Genomic DNA, 18,303 nt, shown 5'->3' with positions numbered 1-18,303 from the left:
GCAACCTAACTACACTTCTCTGCAGCCCACTGCAAACGCAGGAGTACACGACAAACATAAGAATGAGGTGAACCAAATGAAGTACTACCTCATACATGACTCCACACCTCTTTGAAGCACGTATATGTTTAAAACCCCTCAATATGTTTTGCCAACAATTTCAATAAGTAATTAAGCACAAGTTGTTAGTTCAAAGAAGTTTATCCACATCAAACCTTTTCTATTAAAAAAGCTTCTCCTTTGTTTGGCTTTTTCCTCCCACTAGTATTTTCTTTTGCTTTTTGAGCTTGTTACGATTCAGGGATAAGATCATGAACGTGAAACAGTCTCAGCATGGTCTTCAGCTTGATTTCAGATGTTGGGCTTGAGAAATCCAGGATACCCTCTGCAAATATATCCAGAAGAGTTCATGAACTTATTATCTGAATCACATTTTGAATTAGCAGAAGACAAAAACATTGAAAACCTTTTTTAAAAGTTGTCTTGACAAGAAAAAAAAAGAGAAGGGTCAGCTAACTTAAAAGCTTTGCTCTGATTACTCAAACTCCAAATATATTAAGACACCTACTTTTATCAGTCTCATTCTGGGTTGCTGTGATAATTATTTGACTCCATACATGTTCCTTGTATCTCTTACCTAAATAATCTGTACTGACCCCAAGTTTAACAGATTATCAACAAGTGTACTCTACATTGCATTGAATCAGGAATATCTACAATTGATCGAGTTATCAGAATAATGTCTTTCTATTCAAATCGATTGAGTTATTTTCAAAGCCATTATTCCATTGTTCAAAGATTACTTATACTTATTGTAGGCTAATTTCATCTCACGTTATTCATAAGGTGGCTTTGTACTTCAAAGAACTTTGTCTTTGCCAAAACAACCGTGAAATCAGCCACGTAACTTATACAGTTTTCTTCAATTCCTTAGTTTTATTGCCTAAATTTACTCGCAAGAAAGCATTCACTGGCATTTTGATTGCCACAAAGCAAAATATACCTACAGATAAAACAGTAAAACTCAATCTATTTTTTTAAAGATGGGAGGAAGCAAACACACAATCAGTTATAAAATTTGTTCTTTACAATAAAGGCAGTCAGATACCGTGCCAAAGAACAGTTATTTAGTCACAGCACAAGAGCTATTTTAGTAGCTGAAGAGCAAGCAGCTGCGTGAATTTCTAAATGCACTAAAGAACCTTCATAGCTCCTCCAAATTAAATTACTTAACCAAATTTGTAAAGTTTAATCATACCTGTTCTCTTTGTTGCAGTAATCAGTTAAATCACTTTCATATCTTGTAGTATTTCCTGCCTTGGTCTCCATTTCCTTGGCTTTAAAAGAGTCTACTTTATTATTATACTTGGACAGAATCTACAGGAAATATAAAAACGGAATAAAAATAATTATCTAAGAACTCAAAATAGGATTACAGTTTACACAGTTTTAATAAGTAGCAGAGAAGTCTTTCTTTTTGAAGAACAAAATTTTATAGAACTAATCCCTTTTAATTTTACTATTTTTATATTAAAAACATTTAGGGAAAAAAAAAAGGTATATTAGCTAACCTGTAGAACATCATCTGGTATCCTTGTTTCTGGAGGTGGAAGAGTGTTGAGTAACTGGTCATAGTGTTTTAATTTGGGAGGAGAAGGGTCTCCTAAATGTTTAAGGTACTCATCAGAGCTCATAGCAAAAGGAACGCTGTCTTCTCTGGCTGTTTTCTTTGTCACTGGCTCAATCTTTTCCTCCTGCTTTACCTGCTGCAAAAGAGATATTAAATGTCTTCAGTTGATTTACTTATCTTTAGTAAATTATTTAATAAATGTTCTTACAAAAAATCACCATGAGAAAGATCTTCTACAATGACATAAGGAAAAGTATTAATGGCATTGGAAAACAATCCCAAACTGACATTTGAAAAACTGCTTATGGTAAAAAGTGTGTGAAAATGTATGTAATTGCTATTTACTACCTTAGCTTCTGGTTTTAGCCATCTTGTTTCAAAATCTGGAACCCGTGGCGTTTCTGCGTGACTGGGAAGGGGCAGTTCATTTGCGTCCGGTGACCTTGATAATACTGTACTATTTGTTCTGGAATGGATTTTCACATCAGGAGTACAGAACACAAGTACCATAGGAGAAGCCATCCAGTCAGCTGATGAAATTAAGGGGGGGGAAATCATAAAAATATATACATACACACACACACACATTATCAGTTCCAGTGCCCCAGTTTATTTTTCTAAGTATATTTACTTTTCATAGATTTGCATATTCTAAAACACCTGTATCAGTTTAGCTGATATTTTTAGTATGAAGAACCATCCAAATGACAGAATTCCATAAAAGCAGCAAATGTAAAAAAGTAACAAATCTTGCCCCACTACTAAATATAACTGAAAAAGGCCAACTTGAGTCAACATTGCTTTAGCTTCTCATATACTGTTGTCACTATGTTTGTCCCAAGATCTTCACATATTTTCAAAGGAACATGTTACATCTCCTCTCAAAGAAGTTTTAGCAGTACTCTTGAAACATCTAAGTTACTGTCTCATTATCTTATTTCGAAACAGTTTCTTTCCTATCTTTAAACAGATCAATAGGTATTCTCAGAAAAAAAAGGTTAAATTGACAAAACAGTATTTTTATTTCAAATAAAGATAAGTTGCATTTACAAAATTCTGGATCCCTCTGCATAATTCAAGATGGATACAGGTAGGAGAATGAGCGAAGATTTATAATGAAGTGAGAAACTTTCCCCTAGAAGCAACCAACATTTCATTTCTAGACATTAGTACTCATACAATAACTGGGCCTGAATTAACTATATTTAACAAAAAACATAGTTTAAAAGTTTCCTATGTGTTTACAATGCATTTACACATGCATTATGTAAAAAACACATTGTATATTTATTTCACATATTTTTAACTTACTATTCTCAGCTGTTACTTTTGTTTTCAGCCCAGGAGTAACAATGATTTCCCTGGATGTCAGGCCTGGTACTTCACGATCGTCTTTTTTAAGCAACCTGAAACCCAAACCCCTCAATTAGCTCTCAAGTAATATGAAGAAATCACAATTAAAGAAATACTGTCCACCTGATCACTTTTCTAGTACTTGTTTATCAACATGCAAGGCACAAATTCATTTCCTCAGATACAATTTTTCATCTATGATTCTGCTGCAGCAATTTGTAGCATGCAAACGTTCAGTTCATCCTTATCAAATACACTAAGATTTCAATCCAAGGAATTAAAAAAAACCACCACACAACCAACAACCCCCAAACCACCACAAACAAAACTTGCAAAATGAAAGAAACAAACAAAAGATGCCCAAGGTAGGATCAATGTTCTTTGTCCCAGATGATCAACTCTGTGTTGGGGGTACAATCTATTTTATTTTGAATTGCCTGCTGCCTACAAAATTCTAAACAAAACCAGGAAATATTTTTGGCTGTTGGATTTCTGCTATGGGAGACATAGGGAAAAAGGAACTTCTCTAACATTGGCTCTTGACCTACTAATGTTATTGTGAACACTAAAAGATTTTTAATTCAGTTTTTAAGTTTGAATAAGATTACTTATGTTAATCACTAGCTGCCTTCAGAGCAAAAAGCCATTTAATATCAATTCCACAAAACTAGAAACCGAAATTTTTAAACTTTTTTTCATATCCAAGATAAACTAGTGGAAGAAGTGTGTAGGTAGTTAAGAGACAATACTAGATAAAAAGTGGAAGCTTACCTAAACTCTACACAGAAGTGTGTCTATAAGAAATGTATTTTAAATGTTTAAAAAGTTATTTTAACTATGAGAACCAGATATAGGGCTTCTCTACAAAAAGTCTAAGCTAAAAAAAAAAGGAAGTAATTTTTCAAGTCAGTTTTGCCTTCGAAGTATTATGGATATTCCAACCCATGTGATTTTTAGTTTTTACAATGGAGAAGAACAAATACAACAAACACTTTTCTTCAGTCACTTCCTCCACTCCTTTATTTTCTTTCCTAATTACTTTTGGGTTTAGTTTTGTAGTAGGAGCACTGAAGCAGGTTGTTCTTGTCACCTGCTTCAAAACCCCAAACCTGAAAAACAAAGTTGGAGGATTTGAGATGAAATTTTAAAGTAGTTTTCACACAATGCACAGCTGCTAGACAGAGCTCAGCTAGGTACAAGGCCTGGCTGGCACAAGCAATGGATATGAAAGGGCAGAGCTGTCTACAGGAAAGTCAGAATTATTACCTGTCTTTGTATAATACCTGGAAACTACAGGTATAAGCCCACCTCATTTGTAATAGGTTTTTTACTTATCTGATCCTTTGGGAAGGGATTCTGCACATTACTCAGTAAAAAAAATTTTTTTTTAAATAAATTTGCTCTCTTAGTGTTCTGCCCATTTAACACGCTGATCCTTCTCAATAAGAGGCAAAACGGCTGCTTTTTGGAGGGAACAACCTGTTAGTTGTTCCAGCCTCTCTGATCAAACCACAAGCTACCTCTAACTTAATGTTGCAAAACAAACAAAACAAGCTAAAAGACAGTTTAATGCCATTTAGCTCTAATGACTTAACGTCAGGACCTCTCACATCTGCTACTAATTCTGAATCCATACGTGGCTTTCACTAACACAAGTTAGTTAAAGAACTAACACAGTTCTAACATAACCAGTGTGTGTTCATCTGTTTTGGTCATTAATAATGATGATGCATTAAAGAGCAACAATGCTGTAATTAATTCTTAACAGATTTTTAATATTATCATTAGGTGTACGGAAGACCGCTACTGTGGGGTATTTTTTCTTTTTTTTTTTGTATTATATATAAATATTGCTAGTGGGGTCTCTAATTGTTTCACTAGAGGCACAGAAATAGAGTCTACATTAGTGGATGTATGCGTTTATAAGTCATAGCCATAATTAAAGCTGAAGATCACATTTGAAACAGTTCTCATTAAATAGGAAAAGTAGTACAAAACCACAAAAGTTACAGATATCAAAAGAACTTAAACTATGTGATAAGCTGAAGTGATTTTCAAAATATTATTTGAAAGGGAATGATTTTTGAATTAATATCTTTCAGGATTCAGTAACAGTTTTCCTGTTATTACAATTCCAATACTATAAAGTTTCATAGACATTACAGTATTTACGTAACTATTCAAAATGGGAGATACCCAAACTATTTTAAAAGAAAATGTTTCTTTTCACTTTCATTTTTCCCCCAGTAATCTTAGAATTATAAACACTCAAAATCTAACCAGTGTAGTAAACTGGATCTTTGGGGAATAGTCACTTAAGTTGGTGTGGTTCTGAAGAACTTCACACCTGTGCTTATATTGCAAACATAAGGAATTAAAAAAAAAAAAGTTAAATTATTATTTCCACAACTTGTTTTGAATTCAGTTCTTGTTCTTTTGAATAATTTCTCTAAATACCAAATATTTAACAGCAGAACACTGAGTTTCTTTTAAATACTGTCAGCTTTTAAAATTGAATGTGTTGCTAATACTAACTATAAAAACACGATTTAACTACCTCTACCTTAGAAGTATAGAAAAATACTTCTGCTGCTAAGGTGTTCTACACCTCACTGCTGCAAATTATTTTCTTTAATTTTAATTAGAACAGTGAAAATCTGGTGATGTTTTTTCAACAGAAGACAGGAGCAAAAAGAGCTGGATAATGTAAGAGATAATACACTGTTTCTACAATGAGGCATTTTACTGAATGCTTTAGAAGTTTTTTTCTGGGTTTACATTCTTAAAACTTTTGAAACCTTTAAATTTGCTATGCAATATCTACTGCAGACAACATGTCCTCAAATCCATGGTTACGGAAAACAAAAGATCACGAATATACCGTGCATTTTCCCTTTGTAAATAGATTGTGTATGGAAGATTCTTATTGTGGTACAGTCAAGGGAAGGAGTATATCAGAGATGTTTCATGGCAGCATTTGGCACTGCAAAGCGCACATGTAAAGACATGTAAAAAGCTGAATAAAGACACAAGACTAACCAGCTGGTAAATAATAACACATCACCTGCTTGAAGAGAAAGAAAAGAACAATAGCAGCAAGAAATTAGTACAGCAAGAAGAAACTACAGAAAAATCAGTAGAGAAAAAATCCGAACTAAAGTAATTTACTTACTTATTGCTTGCCTGAGCAGTTCTACGAAGAAGTGATATTGTATAATCTTCATTCATACACATGGTATGTTCACTAATGCCAAACTGTTCAAGTTTTGGTGTTACACACTCATAATCATCCATCTTTAGTGTACATTTCGGCGTTTTGGCCAAAGTACGGGGGGTCTGTGGTTTTAGTGGAGTCTTGTTCTTTGAATTTTCTTGATAGGTATTTGTTGTGTGTTGTCCTTTCCCTGCACTCCAAGGCCTGGAGAAAGCATATCGTGAAAGACCAAAATCAGAAAGCTGGGGGTTACGCAGTGGGTCTTTGGGTACCAGTGGCTTCTCAGTAGAAGCAGGAAGGGGAGGTACATCATCTGCTTTTTCTTCATCAGATTTATTCTGGACAGACACAGTCGAATCACTGTTAATTTCTTCCTCCTCTTCTGTTTGAGAAAATAACAACAACAACAAAAAAAGAGTCAGAAGTTTCTGTTTTAAGACTTTATAAAATAAATTGGGACTTCCCTCCCAATTATTATTTTGTTTATTTACTAGTGTAAAAAACAGATTCCTCCTTTCATTTTAATGCACTGAACCTGAAGCTACAACAGATATCAAGGGCTCATGTCAGGCTAAGCTATATTTACTTTACTTTATAAAGGTCACACATTTACTGAATTTTGCTCTCTTGGTAGATATTATTTCTAGGAAAAAGGAAACCGAAATATTTTTACACAAGTGTATTTTTAATAGTGTGCATCTCCCTGCAGGGAGCAGGCAGGAAGTGCTGATCTTAAATGTATTTGGTTTTATTTCAGTGCAAGAGTGGAAATTCTTTTAAAACATACAACAGAAATGACTGCAAACCCAAAACTTGGATATGACTGAAAATGTTTTTGGGGAAAGAGCAAAGGCTGCACACAGTACTAGAATATTCATTCTTCAGAAAAACAGTAGTGAAGAAACACCATGGAGCAGCAACTGAAAACTCATGAAAGAGGGTAGATTTTTAGGTAACAAGAAAAGTCCACTGCAGAAATAAGCAAACAAGTATTTTGTACATTTCTCTAGTTAGATAAACTGAAACACCTCAAAATATTTGTGAATTTCTGCTTGAGGTAAGAAGCAGGAAAAAAAAAAAAGGCTATTTAAAATAATACGGCAGAGACATTAACTTTTTATGTGCATTGATATTACGTATTTAGATATGCCTAGCTTAAAAAACACATCTGAAAAATAAATTAACCTTGTAGCTCAGTTTGGAGTTTTCTTTAAGGGCAGAGAAAGGTCAGGAAGGAAGATACTATAAAATTCGAGCTTTCTGCCATATCTTTGAAAAACAGTTGTAGTAGCTGAAGTCAGAGGTCAACATGGTCCATGACCACAATTTTGTTTTGTATTATGACTGGATGATGCTCAAGGGAAGGTTAAGGCATCCCCTGCCAAAGGCTCCCTGAAGATTGATTGGGCCCTCAAAACCTAAAGAGATAAGTGTAGTACTGACAGTTGTAGTATTTTAAACTCATTTGGCATATCTAGATTTTTCACACAGGTGTGTGTGCACTGGATTAAGGATCTCCTCCCCTCCAATAAACAAACTACAACTGCTTGCCACATGTCACCTAATCCCCATATGTGCTTCTCTTGTTCCATTTGTGCTGTGGAGCACATTATTTTAACATTTTCTCTACAGCGACTTAAGTTAATGGAATCATCACATATGAATACAAACTAATTTAGATACATCTACAATAGCTTCCCATGCATGAGAAGCTGAAGCAGCATAACTCTCTGGGTTATGAAAACATGTTTGCTAACATGTTTTCTGAATATAACTATTACTGGAGAAAAACCTCACACACTAACTTAAAAGCACGCCAGGAGATCTAACTAAGTTTTCATATTTTGGTTTATTCTTATGGCACCAATCGCAACAGAATATTTTACCCTCTGGATATTATTATAAAGCAAATAACATAGATGCACTTGATCTCTTAAGTAATAGAAATATATACACAGCTAAAGAGAAACATTTCAGAAAATTACACTTGTCTTTACATACTGTATTGCCAAGAAATATTACCTGTAGAGTCTTTGACATGTGGTTTGTATCCATATTTCTGAAACAGCTCTCTTATTTTTCCAAGATCTGCTGCATTTCTTTGCATCAGTATTTCACTTGCCTTCATAAACTCCTGAATTTCTTGTTTTTCAGAGCAACTCTTACCAAGACTGGCATTAGCTTCTTCCTTTGGGGGGCAGTGGGAAGAGGGAAACAGAAATATTGGTTTTCAGATCACCACATGGTAGTTGTTTACACATGAAGTGTTTTGGGAATAAGTATTGAACTTCAATTCAGATGAGGATAAGCAGCAAATTTAAGTCTTATCTATACCTGAAAACTAGGTTAGAATTTATCAGGAATATATAGGGCATGAGTGTACCAAAAACTTACAGAAGTTAAACTAAGATAACAATTCGCCATATAACTACTTACTGGTAACCTCACAAACAAAAATTATTCTTTTACTCCATAAAAATATGAGATAATAGCAACTACTTTGTACTCTTACTCCCCATGTACAAGGAGTTAGTGCAGAGCAGATGGTGAACCTCAGGTTTATACCCTAGCTTACCTCTCAATTATTTCTACACTTGCTCATTTCTATAGCCCATTTTTCCTACTTCTATTGAAGAAATAAGATCTTTCACAAGTTTAACTGAACAGCTGAAGGTTCTGAAACTTTTGTGAAGATTTTCTATATTCTAAGTGCTAGTCACTGCACACAAACAAGCGCACCTCTTCTCTAGGGAGCTGCCGCTGCTCCTGAACCCTTCTCTATTCCTATGCATTGGCAAAGCTACAACTTCCCTGTTACCTTTGTCCCTTGCTGATCCGAGCAATAACAGTGATTGCAAACTAATAAATGCTGCTAAATCTAGTTTAAGTCACACAAAAGTTTTTGAGCATTAGCCTGACATCCACAGCCATTATAAGAACTTAGATGAATAAAATAATGGTCAGAATTGCTAACTAATGAAGTTTTATTGTGGCTTAATGATGAAAAAAGAACCATGAATTTATGGAACAACCCTCCCCCCGATTTTTCGAGAAGGAAGAGAGTTAGGACATTACCTTCAGAGTCCTGATTTCACAATGGAGGTCATGTAAAACTCTTATTGGAGATTCATCTTCATAGTCTTTGATATGCATGTTCACATAAAAGGGTTTGGAAAGAAAAAAGGGGGATTAGTATTTTAGCATTTAAGTACCTTCCATATCAGAATGTAATCTCCTATATTAGACATGTTGGAGTGATATGTTAGAGAAAGAGAGTCAAGATAAAGAAAATAAGAGAGAAACTAGTTCATATAAGGTACTTTGCACAGCGGAAGACTGCAAATTGCATAGTATGTTAAACTACACAGAAAAACTGCCCAGAATTCCGTTTTACTGTTGCAGCTAATACTGTAGAAATTAATGTACAGCTGATGTTGGTACAATAGGTAGATACGTGGGCTATCAAGTATTACTATGTATGCTAATTTTTTATCCTTAAAGAGCTTGAACTTGAAATAATAACAAAAATAGGAAAAAAGTTATATAGGAACCACTGAAAAACATACATCAACAAAAAGCTGCATTATTCCACCTTATTTGCACATGGGCAGATGTTAGTATTGCTCACACATGCAGAAGTCATAGAATCATTTCAGCTGGCAGAGACCCTCAGGATCATCAAGTCCAACCATAACCTAACCTAACTCTAGCACTAAACCACGTCCCTAACAACCTCGTCTAAACATCTTTTAAACCCCTCCAGGAACAGGGACTCCACCACTTCCCTGGGCAGCCTATTCCAATGCCTGACAACCCTTTCTGTGAATCATTTTTTTTTCCTAATATCCAATTTAAACCTCCCCTGGGGCAACCTGAGGCCATTTCCTCTTTTTCTATTACTTGTTACTTGGGAGAAGGGACCAACACCCCCCATGCTACAACCTCCCTTCAGGTAGTTGTAGACAGCAATAAGGTCTCCCCTCAGCCTCCTTTTCTCCAGGCTAAACAGCCCCAGCTCCCTCAGCCGCTCCTCATCACACTTGTGCTCCAGACCCCTCACCAGCTTCGTTCTCTGAACTCTCTCCAGCACCTCAATGTCTTTCTTGTAGTGAAGGGCCCAAAACTGAACACAGGATTTGAGGTGAGGCCTCACCAGTGCCCAGTACAAGGGGACGATCACTGCCCTGGTCCTGCTGGCCACACTATTCCTGATACAAGCCAGGATGCTGTTGGCCTTCTTGGCTCATGTTCATCCAGCTGTCAATCAACATCCCCAGATCCTTTTCCACCAGGCAGCTTTCCAGCCACTCTTCCCTGAGCCTGTAGTGCTGCCTGGGGTTGTTGTGACCCAAGTGCAGGACCCGGCACTTGGTCTTGTTGAACCTCATACAATTGGCCTCAGCCCAACGATCCAGCTGGTCCAGATCCCTCTGTATGGCCTTACAACCCTCCAGCAGATCAACACTCCCACCCAACTTGGTGGTTGTTACTTCTTTCAGTGGAAATGAAGGTTAATGCAAATCATGTAAAAGAGAACACCTGCTACCTGCCAAGACGTAGCAGAACAAGAAATCCCATTAGAAGCTTGAGCTATCCGTGCAGACAGCGCAAAATGTGCAAATGCGTTTTCTTGCCTCAATCCATGAAAAGAGTAAAAGCAAGAATGTGATTCCCCGTGATAACAGCTCACCTACACACGCACAGAGGAGCTCGGAGAGACACAGGTAAGCGGGTAAGCCCAAGTAACACCCTGCCGAGCTACTCCCAGGCCCATCCCCGGAGCCACCAGCCCACCCAGGGCCCATCTCCGCAGGCCCAGAGGAGCACAGGGGCACAAGGGCAGGAACCCAAATCAAGGCCTCCCGAGGAGCCACCCCAGCAGAGCCAGCAGCCCCAGCCCCATCACCACGAGTCACCGGGACCACCTCTCCAGATCATCCTCCGAACTCGCGGCCTCGCAGCCGGGGTGGGTCGGACGCGCCAGCAGGAGCCCCGGGGCCGGGGAGCGGGAGAGGCCGCGGCCGCCCCGGGTAGGAGGTGAGGCGAGGCCCGCGCTTACCCGCGTCCTCCCCGTTCAGGGCCCGCTCCAGCTGCCGCGCCGCCTGCTCCAGCGTGAGGGCCAGCGCGCGCAGCTTCCCGAAGAAGTCCCTCGACATGGTGCTCGGGGGAGGGGAGCGCGGGGGCACAGCGCCAGCACCGCTCCCCACGGCCAGCCCCGGGTTACGCGAACGGCCGCCCAAGCGCTGGGAGCGACCGGGGAGGGGAGGGGAGAGGAGAGGAGAGAGGGGAGCGAGGAGCCGGGCCGGTAACTGCCGCCCGCAGGTTCGAACCGCGGGCAGCGCGCGTCCCATTGGCGCCGCCACGCCCCGCCCGCCCCGCGCGAGCTCTCGCGAGACCGGGCCGCCCACCGCCCCCGTCCGCCGCCATTTTGCTTCCCGCCGTGCGGCCGGAGCCGCCACCGGAGCCGGTGAGTGAGGGAGGACGCGGCAGTGACAGGGCTCGGGGCGCCGCTTCGCCCCCAGCGCGGGGTGTCTTGGCGGGTTGGCTGCGGTGTCCATCGGGCTGGAGATAACCCTGTGAGGAACAGGCGGGGATCCTCTCCCCGAGCAGCAGCGCTGCGCCGCGCGGGCCGAGACCCGCCCGGAGCTGCCGGATGCCGAGCGGCCCCGGTGGGTCCTGTGGCACCGACAGCCCCGGTGGGCCCCGGTGGGCCCCGGTGGGCGGCTGTGGCGCCGCGCACGTCGGCTCCGCTGCCGGCCGGGGCTGCAGCGGGCGCCGGCCTGAGGGCGGACAGCCCGGCCCCGCCCGCGGGACCCGGGCCTGGGGCAGCGGCGGCGCCGGGGCCGCACGGGCTCGCTCCTCAGCTGGAACGGAGCGGAACGTGGGAGCGGTTGCACCGCGGGGACGGTGTGTGCACATACGCAGGCACATTGCAAGAAGAGCCAGAGGCCACGAATGCATTGCGAAGAGCAAGTTTTATTTTAGTTACCTTTCTACTGGGGGATCTCCGAAGTCGCACCTGAGCTCCCAGGCAGAGGTGACACAAGTGGGGGCGCAGGCGCTGGTACGTTCAGCCCTGCTGGAAGATCACTGGGCCTGCTGAGCTCGCCTGGATTTCGAGGCTTCAGGCAGGTGCAGCCTCCTGCTCTTTCTCACAACAAAGCAGGAACTTCAGACGTAGTGATAAGGTGCCTAGAGTTTCTCACGGGCCTGTGTTATCTAACACAGAGGTTCTACTCATCAAGCACACAAGGCCAGTAAAACAATTAGTGTGATGTATGTGCTTTTTCTACAGACAGGTGCAAGTCACTTGAGCATATTTGCATTTAACTAACCTCCTCGGCAAGTCTTCTGCTACATTCCCATACAGATGGGGTCTGGCGGGGTGGTTTTTCTCAGCAGTAGTGCTGGTTTATGCTGGGCTCAAGTGCTTGGTTGACTTACTAGTTGATGCAGGTGCTGTGTAATGAGAGACTTAGGAGTGAGGCATTTTTAGGACTAATAGGTTAATGGAGAGTGTGTGTGTCAAATCTGAATGTAGCTTGGCCCTTCTTGCCTCTGTTACACCTATGTATTATGTTGGACACTGTATCTGTGCTTTCTACTTAACGCTAGTTGCTCTAACGTGGGATGTTGTTTTTCTCTACAAACATGATTTCCCCCGGTTCAAAAACAAGACTGGATAATTCTACACTAGTAAGTTTATGGAGAGGCTGTCATTCAAAACTTAATACTGAGGAAAGGCCAGATCAGGATCTAGCAGATGGACCTGGAAATACTCCCTGTTTTGACAATGCAGTTAGCTATTTGGAGTGAATGAAGTGAATCCTTTAATAGTACTTCGGACTGGATTTTTCATGAATAATTTATAGAGGGCATGCTTCAATCTCAGCATAAGGATGAGTTAACTGTTTAGCTAAATAAAGATTTCTGATTCCAATACGTCATTGTACTGTCTACTGTATGTAATGGTTCGTTGTATCAGGTTCTGAACTTCAGACTTTAGAACAGCCAGCTAAAAGGCAGTGGAGTGTGTAGATTTTCCACTTTTCTTGTTAAATTTTTTATTTTGTCCCTAAGGTAATGAGTATTTCCTATTTTCATTTATATTTTAAGGCATAATGTTTTTAACAACAGTATTACTCCGAAAGAGAATTCCTGGAAAACAATGGATTGGAAAGTACAGGCGACCAAGGGCGATTACCCTTGCAATGAAGCAGGCAATGATCCGAAGGTTGGAAATTGAAGCAGAGAATGAATACTGGCTGAGTCGACCTTACCTGACACAGGAACAGGAGTTCAGACATAACACAGAAGGGAGACGTGCAAGATGGGAAGCTTTCAAAAACCTGACAAGATCCAAGTTCCCCGAGCATAGATATATCAGCGATCATTTAAACCACTTAAATGTGACAAAAAGGTGGACATCTTGAATAATGCAGCATGTTTATATTTGGCATTTATTATGCACTACCACGGGATCTGCTGTTGTACCTAGTATGGTACTTTTGTAATTCAATATAAGAAGGGTGGATGACAAATGAGACTTTGCTACAGTATACAAAATCTTACATTAAAGGTAGTCCTACAGAACAGTATATGTTTTCTTGTTATTGTCTCTTTAGAAACAGATGACTCTTTCTGTGGCCCTCTACCCTCTGCCCACCTTCTGTTCTTTGGGGGTTTCGCATAAAACAGGGCGAGTTACCAAGTGCAGTGGTGATTTGAACTAGATTTATAACTTCACTCATTTCCTTTTGAAAGCTGGAACACCCCTGCTCTGCTGAAAGGGGGTACCTGCTGGTGCTGACCAGATGGATCTTGCTGGTCACCCCCTTCCTGAAGGGGCACTTGTGTAGACATTAATACTTCAGGCAGAACTGATGCTACTGACATAGTGCTTACTTCATCAGGCATGCAAGGACCAAGAAACTAGAATTAAAGTTAGGTGTATGAGGCAGGAACTCAGGGAAGATTGTAGAATGCTCCATTTTTTTAAACTTCCTGGAAAGGATTGTTGATTTTAAATGCCAGCATCACTGTTGCGTCAGTGTCAACTTGGCTGTTGCTGCCCTCTTACAGAGATTATTTCTGACCTAAAAGGAACACAGCTGATTCCTGTGGGAGTGGCAATCTGATTTCTAAGTCATGTTTAGTGTCCTGAAGGAATATAGTCAGACACAAGTCAGAGTTTTTTTATTTGCCCTCTCAAGCGACCTGAAAGATGTCTCAAGAGTGATCCTCATCTTAGATTTGTTGCAGCTGGAGTGTAAAAACTGTGGAATAGTTACAAAATGTTGCCCAGGTTTGCAGTTTTTCTCACTGATGTAATACACACATGCTACAGCTTAGCAGTTTTCAGATTGTTTCATATACTTTTATTGAGCTGAAGTTGCATTCACTGATGAATTCAAGTGTCAAGTCCATTCATATTTTTTCACTTTGGAAAAGAGGCCTAAAATGATACAACTTTTTTATTTCAACGTGAACTATACCTCAGAGAAGTATGAACAGGTCTGAACACTGATGTACAAAATCTTGAATGCACTTTAAATGGTTATAAATGGCTTAAGATAACATTTATGGGAAACTATACATATAGGGAAATTGCACAATACAATTAAAACATGAAAGAACTTCCAGGCAAAGCAACGTGATTTTATATTTAATTCATTTATAAAAGCCCATTTAAAAAAGTTACTTCAAGTATTAAACTATAAATGGCAACATGTTTTCTCTGTGCATAGGACTGGTCCTATCTGTAACATACAAAAAAATACAATAAATGTATCATCAGTACATATATCTTTTACACTTTACCTCAGACTTAAATACAGCTCATTACAGGTTTAGGCAGCACAATTAAAAATAACTATGTGGAAGCAGAACAGCCAGGACATTGTGGTTAGTGCAAATGTTGACCCTCCTGGAAAATACAAAAATAATCACAGAGATAACCCAGGGACGTTTAATTCATCAAAGTTAAAAAGGGGAGAGGGGGCAGATCTTTAACAGCAGGGTTGCTGCCTCTTTCAGTGATATTTTTATGATTGTAAATTGCCATTCAGAAAGATTTAAGTTTCTCACAATCGAGCTGATAGCAACAGGTTAAGGGATGGGACAAATAAGAGAGGAACATGCTAAGGATGTAAGCTGTCAGCTAAGCTGTGTACAGGGAAGGGAATCTGCCTGTCACCATTAGTGCTTTGGTGCTAATAATGGTGATCCCAGCACTTCATCCCCAACACACCTGCTTGACTGCTGAGCACGTGCTCTCTGCTGCGTGGAGCAGGGGATGGGAAAACCCCCCCAAAACAAAGCAAGCAATCCTGTAAACATTATCAGACTTCACTACCTAATGGAAACAAGATTCAAGTAATTGCTGCAGAAAACAAACAGCCAAACACCAGTTTTAATCAGCATTAACTACAATTTGCAGCTTCATTACATTTCATGACAGTTTTGTAATTAAGAAAAATGCATATAAAAGCTGTCTATATATACAAAATAAATTGATAGAAATGAGTGTAGTAAATGTCTTCAGTATTAAATCACTTTACATGCAGCTGCTCTCTTTGGTGCTGTTTAGGATAGAAGAGCCTCTGATGTTGCACTGCTGTTGCACACCTCACTGTTTTAGGTACTGTGAGAGATGAGGTCTTGATCTGCACTGAGTTAAAGTAGCTGCTGTTTGGAGCCTCTGTAAACATATACCTGAATCCCACACTTATGTACAATTTTAGATGCTATCCTCAGAGAACATACACTATGAAGCTCAACTATTTTTTTTTTAAATTAATTTATATAGTTAGTCAGTGCTCCAGATCTAGGCAGATCTGGTTAATTTATGTCAGAGTCAATGCATCTCTTCATCAATCTGCCAGACACTGATGCTGCTGCAAACGCTGCTTTTTTCCTCCTCTTGGGGCTCTGGTGAGCTACAACCAGACCAAACCTCCAAACCCCAGAGATTATTTACAATACAGAAGAGCCACACAAGATCAAACAAGGGAGGAAACAGTACCTGAAAACTGCAGGCGTTTAGCACTCTGGAGAACAGGACCAGTTTCTAAGACTAGCATACCAAAAGTAGCCTGGCACTTGCGAATTCCACACTCAAAGGGCAGCTTTAACAAAAAATCTTACCATAATTTCTACTCAAATTCCTAAAAATAAAAGTGCCTGAACTTCCTTTAAAATAATCCTGTGAATATGTAAAGTGGAAGTTTTAAAGGCTTACGATACGACAGTTACGAGAGAAACCTACACCTCTTCCCATAGTATGCCTTTGGTAGGAGCAGCAATAATGTGTGTGTTGTAGAGCCTGTGAATAAATAGTTGTAAGAAAAAAGCAGTATTAGCTGTGTAGTTTGAAGTATTTTCTATTTATGGATCTCTCTGCCTCATCTTCTCAGGGACACGTTAATCATATCAAGACACTTCAGAAATCTCAAGAAATCACACTGAAATCTTGTCCTGCATCAGGCTTCTGTCCTCATACTGGGAGTTTAATGTCATTTTGTGTACATGACTCTTGTGTGTATGTAATTTTTTTAAAAAGAAAAAAACCAGTAAGAAATACTAAAGCATAGTTTCTAATTGCAGCCAATGCTAACTATCCTACAGTAACTACAATACTATTTATGGCTTACAACAGTAATTATTTTGATGGATCTAGAAGCTTAAGGGTTCATTTTTAGTGACAATCTAGGTATTTTCAAGAGTTGCTGATAGGTTAAAGCACAAAACCAGCATGTACAACATGACCCAGCCCCCTAGACAGTTCTTTTCTCAGGATCAGTCTCCCTTCTGGCCTCCTGAACCAGGCAGGGCTGCTCTTCTCGCTGTGTTCACTGCGAGTTCTCAGATCTTCAGTGCATGGGCCAAAAGGACCTATTTCCTGGGGCAGCCCTAAGGCCACTGCCTCAGCTGACAGGGATTCCCACTGCTGCCTGTAACACCCACACAGCTGCTTCTCCTCACCAGCTTTTTCATTCCTGGCCCTCTCCCTCATTTTGCCTGGCCTACTTTTTGATACAGGGTGCCCTTGCTTATGGCCAGGGAGCTGTCAGGACAGAACTCTGAGAGACAGAAGACGTCCTGCTGCTGTAGACATGAAAACCTACCCCCCCATCCCACTCACTGTTCGACATTTAGAGTTCATCAGTACAATTTCCTTTGAGAAATTCATTCCTTTCTATCAGTCTGGGGTTTCTCTTAGGAACCAGTTCTCTGGGGAAAAAGAAAAAAAAAAAAAAAAGGAGGGGGGTTGAGGGTGGTGAATTTGGAAGAATTATATTTGAATCATTTTACTACATTTGATATTTGTCAAAGTGACTTTTCAGTAATGCCTGCTTTTATGCCAACAGTAACTCTGGCCTCTAGAGTAGCCAAAGCACACTAGTTTCCTTTTCTCATCTGAAATACGATAAAAATCTGGGACAAAATGTACCCGTGATCTGCATAAAGCTGTCAGAAACATCAGCACTTTATGAAAAGCCACAAAAATGTCCATCAGATAGACAAAGAACTGGTTTCAGAGGACCAGCACTTGCTAGAGAACACACATGGAGTTAGCACAGTCTCTTTACTTGCAGTTTTTCCTGTAGATTAACTATCCTGACTTAAGAAATCAAACAAGTTATACTGATGTTAGCCTACAGTATATATACATTCATATGGGGGTATATTGAGCACTAGGGGGGAGGAGGGGGAGGAGCAGAGACTGTATTGCTGAATCAGTGATATTTCCCATATTAGAGACACAGATTTTGCTTATAGTTCTGCTAGATGACTGTGCATGTGTTACCTCAACTGCAATACGCTGATGCAGTAAAACCCAGATGATACCCAGGCCCTCATTACAGTTCCACCAGTGTTTGGAGCTGCAAATTTTGGTACTGAGAACAAGCCATTTACACCTGCAGTCTTCTGTCTATTGTCTTCCCCAAGAAATTTTGCTGGTGCCGTACTACTGAGAGCTTATATTCAAATGAGCACCTCTCACTTGACATTCAAAAAGAAAAAGCTAAACCTTTCAAATGCGCAGCAAATGTTTTTCTAAGTTTTGAAATTAGCAAATGCAAAATTTCTTTTACAAAGTTTG

The 18,303-nt window shown here is 40.0% G+C and overlaps 2 protein-coding genes across 2 annotated transcripts; one reads left to right on the top strand and one right to left on the bottom strand.

Moving 5' to 3' along the window:
• Positions 1-351: 351 nt before the first annotated feature.
• Positions 352-11,353, bottom strand: SKA3 (spindle and kinetochore associated complex subunit 3). The gene is made up of 9 exons (XM_065658613.1): positions 11,257-11,353; positions 9,273-9,337; positions 8,220-8,385; positions 6,156-6,579; positions 2,942-3,036; positions 1,976-2,160; positions 1,572-1,766; positions 1,259-1,377; positions 352-385 (listed from the first exon to the last, which is right to left on the bottom strand). The coding sequence occupies exons 1-9, from the start codon at positions 11,351-11,353 to the stop codon at positions 352-354; spliced, it is 1,380 nt and encodes a 459-aa protein (XP_065514685.1).
• Positions 11,354-11,599: 246 nt separating this feature from the next.
• MRPL57 (mitochondrial ribosomal protein L57) lies at positions 11,600-13,795 on the top strand. The gene is made up of 2 exons (XM_065657593.1): positions 11,600-11,664; positions 13,314-13,795. Exon 2 carries the CDS (start codon positions 13,319-13,321, stop codon positions 13,628-13,630), a length of 312 nt encoding a protein of 103 aa, XP_065513665.1. The 5' UTR covers positions 11,600-11,664; positions 13,314-13,318; the 3' UTR covers positions 13,631-13,795.
• Positions 13,796-18,303: the final 4,508 nt, after the last annotated feature.

Source organism: Caloenas nicobarica, chromosome 1 (assembly GCF_036013445.1).
Source record: "Caloenas nicobarica isolate bCalNic1 chromosome 1, bCalNic1.hap1, whole genome shotgun sequence".
NCBI classification, from domain to species: domain Eukaryota; kingdom Metazoa; phylum Chordata; class Aves; order Columbiformes; family Columbidae; genus Caloenas; species Caloenas nicobarica.
This window is presented reverse-complemented; position numbering and strand designations above follow the sequence as displayed.

Coding starts and splice junctions, on each gene's coding strand:
- SKA3 (XM_065658613.1), bottom strand. CDS start 11,353: ATGTCGAGGGACTTCTTCGGGAAGCTGCGCGCGCTGGCCCTCACGCTG. Junction 2,161..2,941: donor AAAAGTAACAGCTGAGAATA/GTAAGTTAAAAA, acceptor TAATTTCATCAG/CTGACTGGATGGCTTCTCCT. Junction 1,378..1,571: donor TACCAGATGATGTTCTACAG/GTTAGCTAATAT, acceptor TATTTCCTGTAG/ATTCTGTCCAAGTATAATAA.
- MRPL57 (XM_065657593.1), top strand. CDS start 13,319: ATGTTTTTAACAACAGTATTACTCCGAAAGAGAATTCCTGGAAAACAA.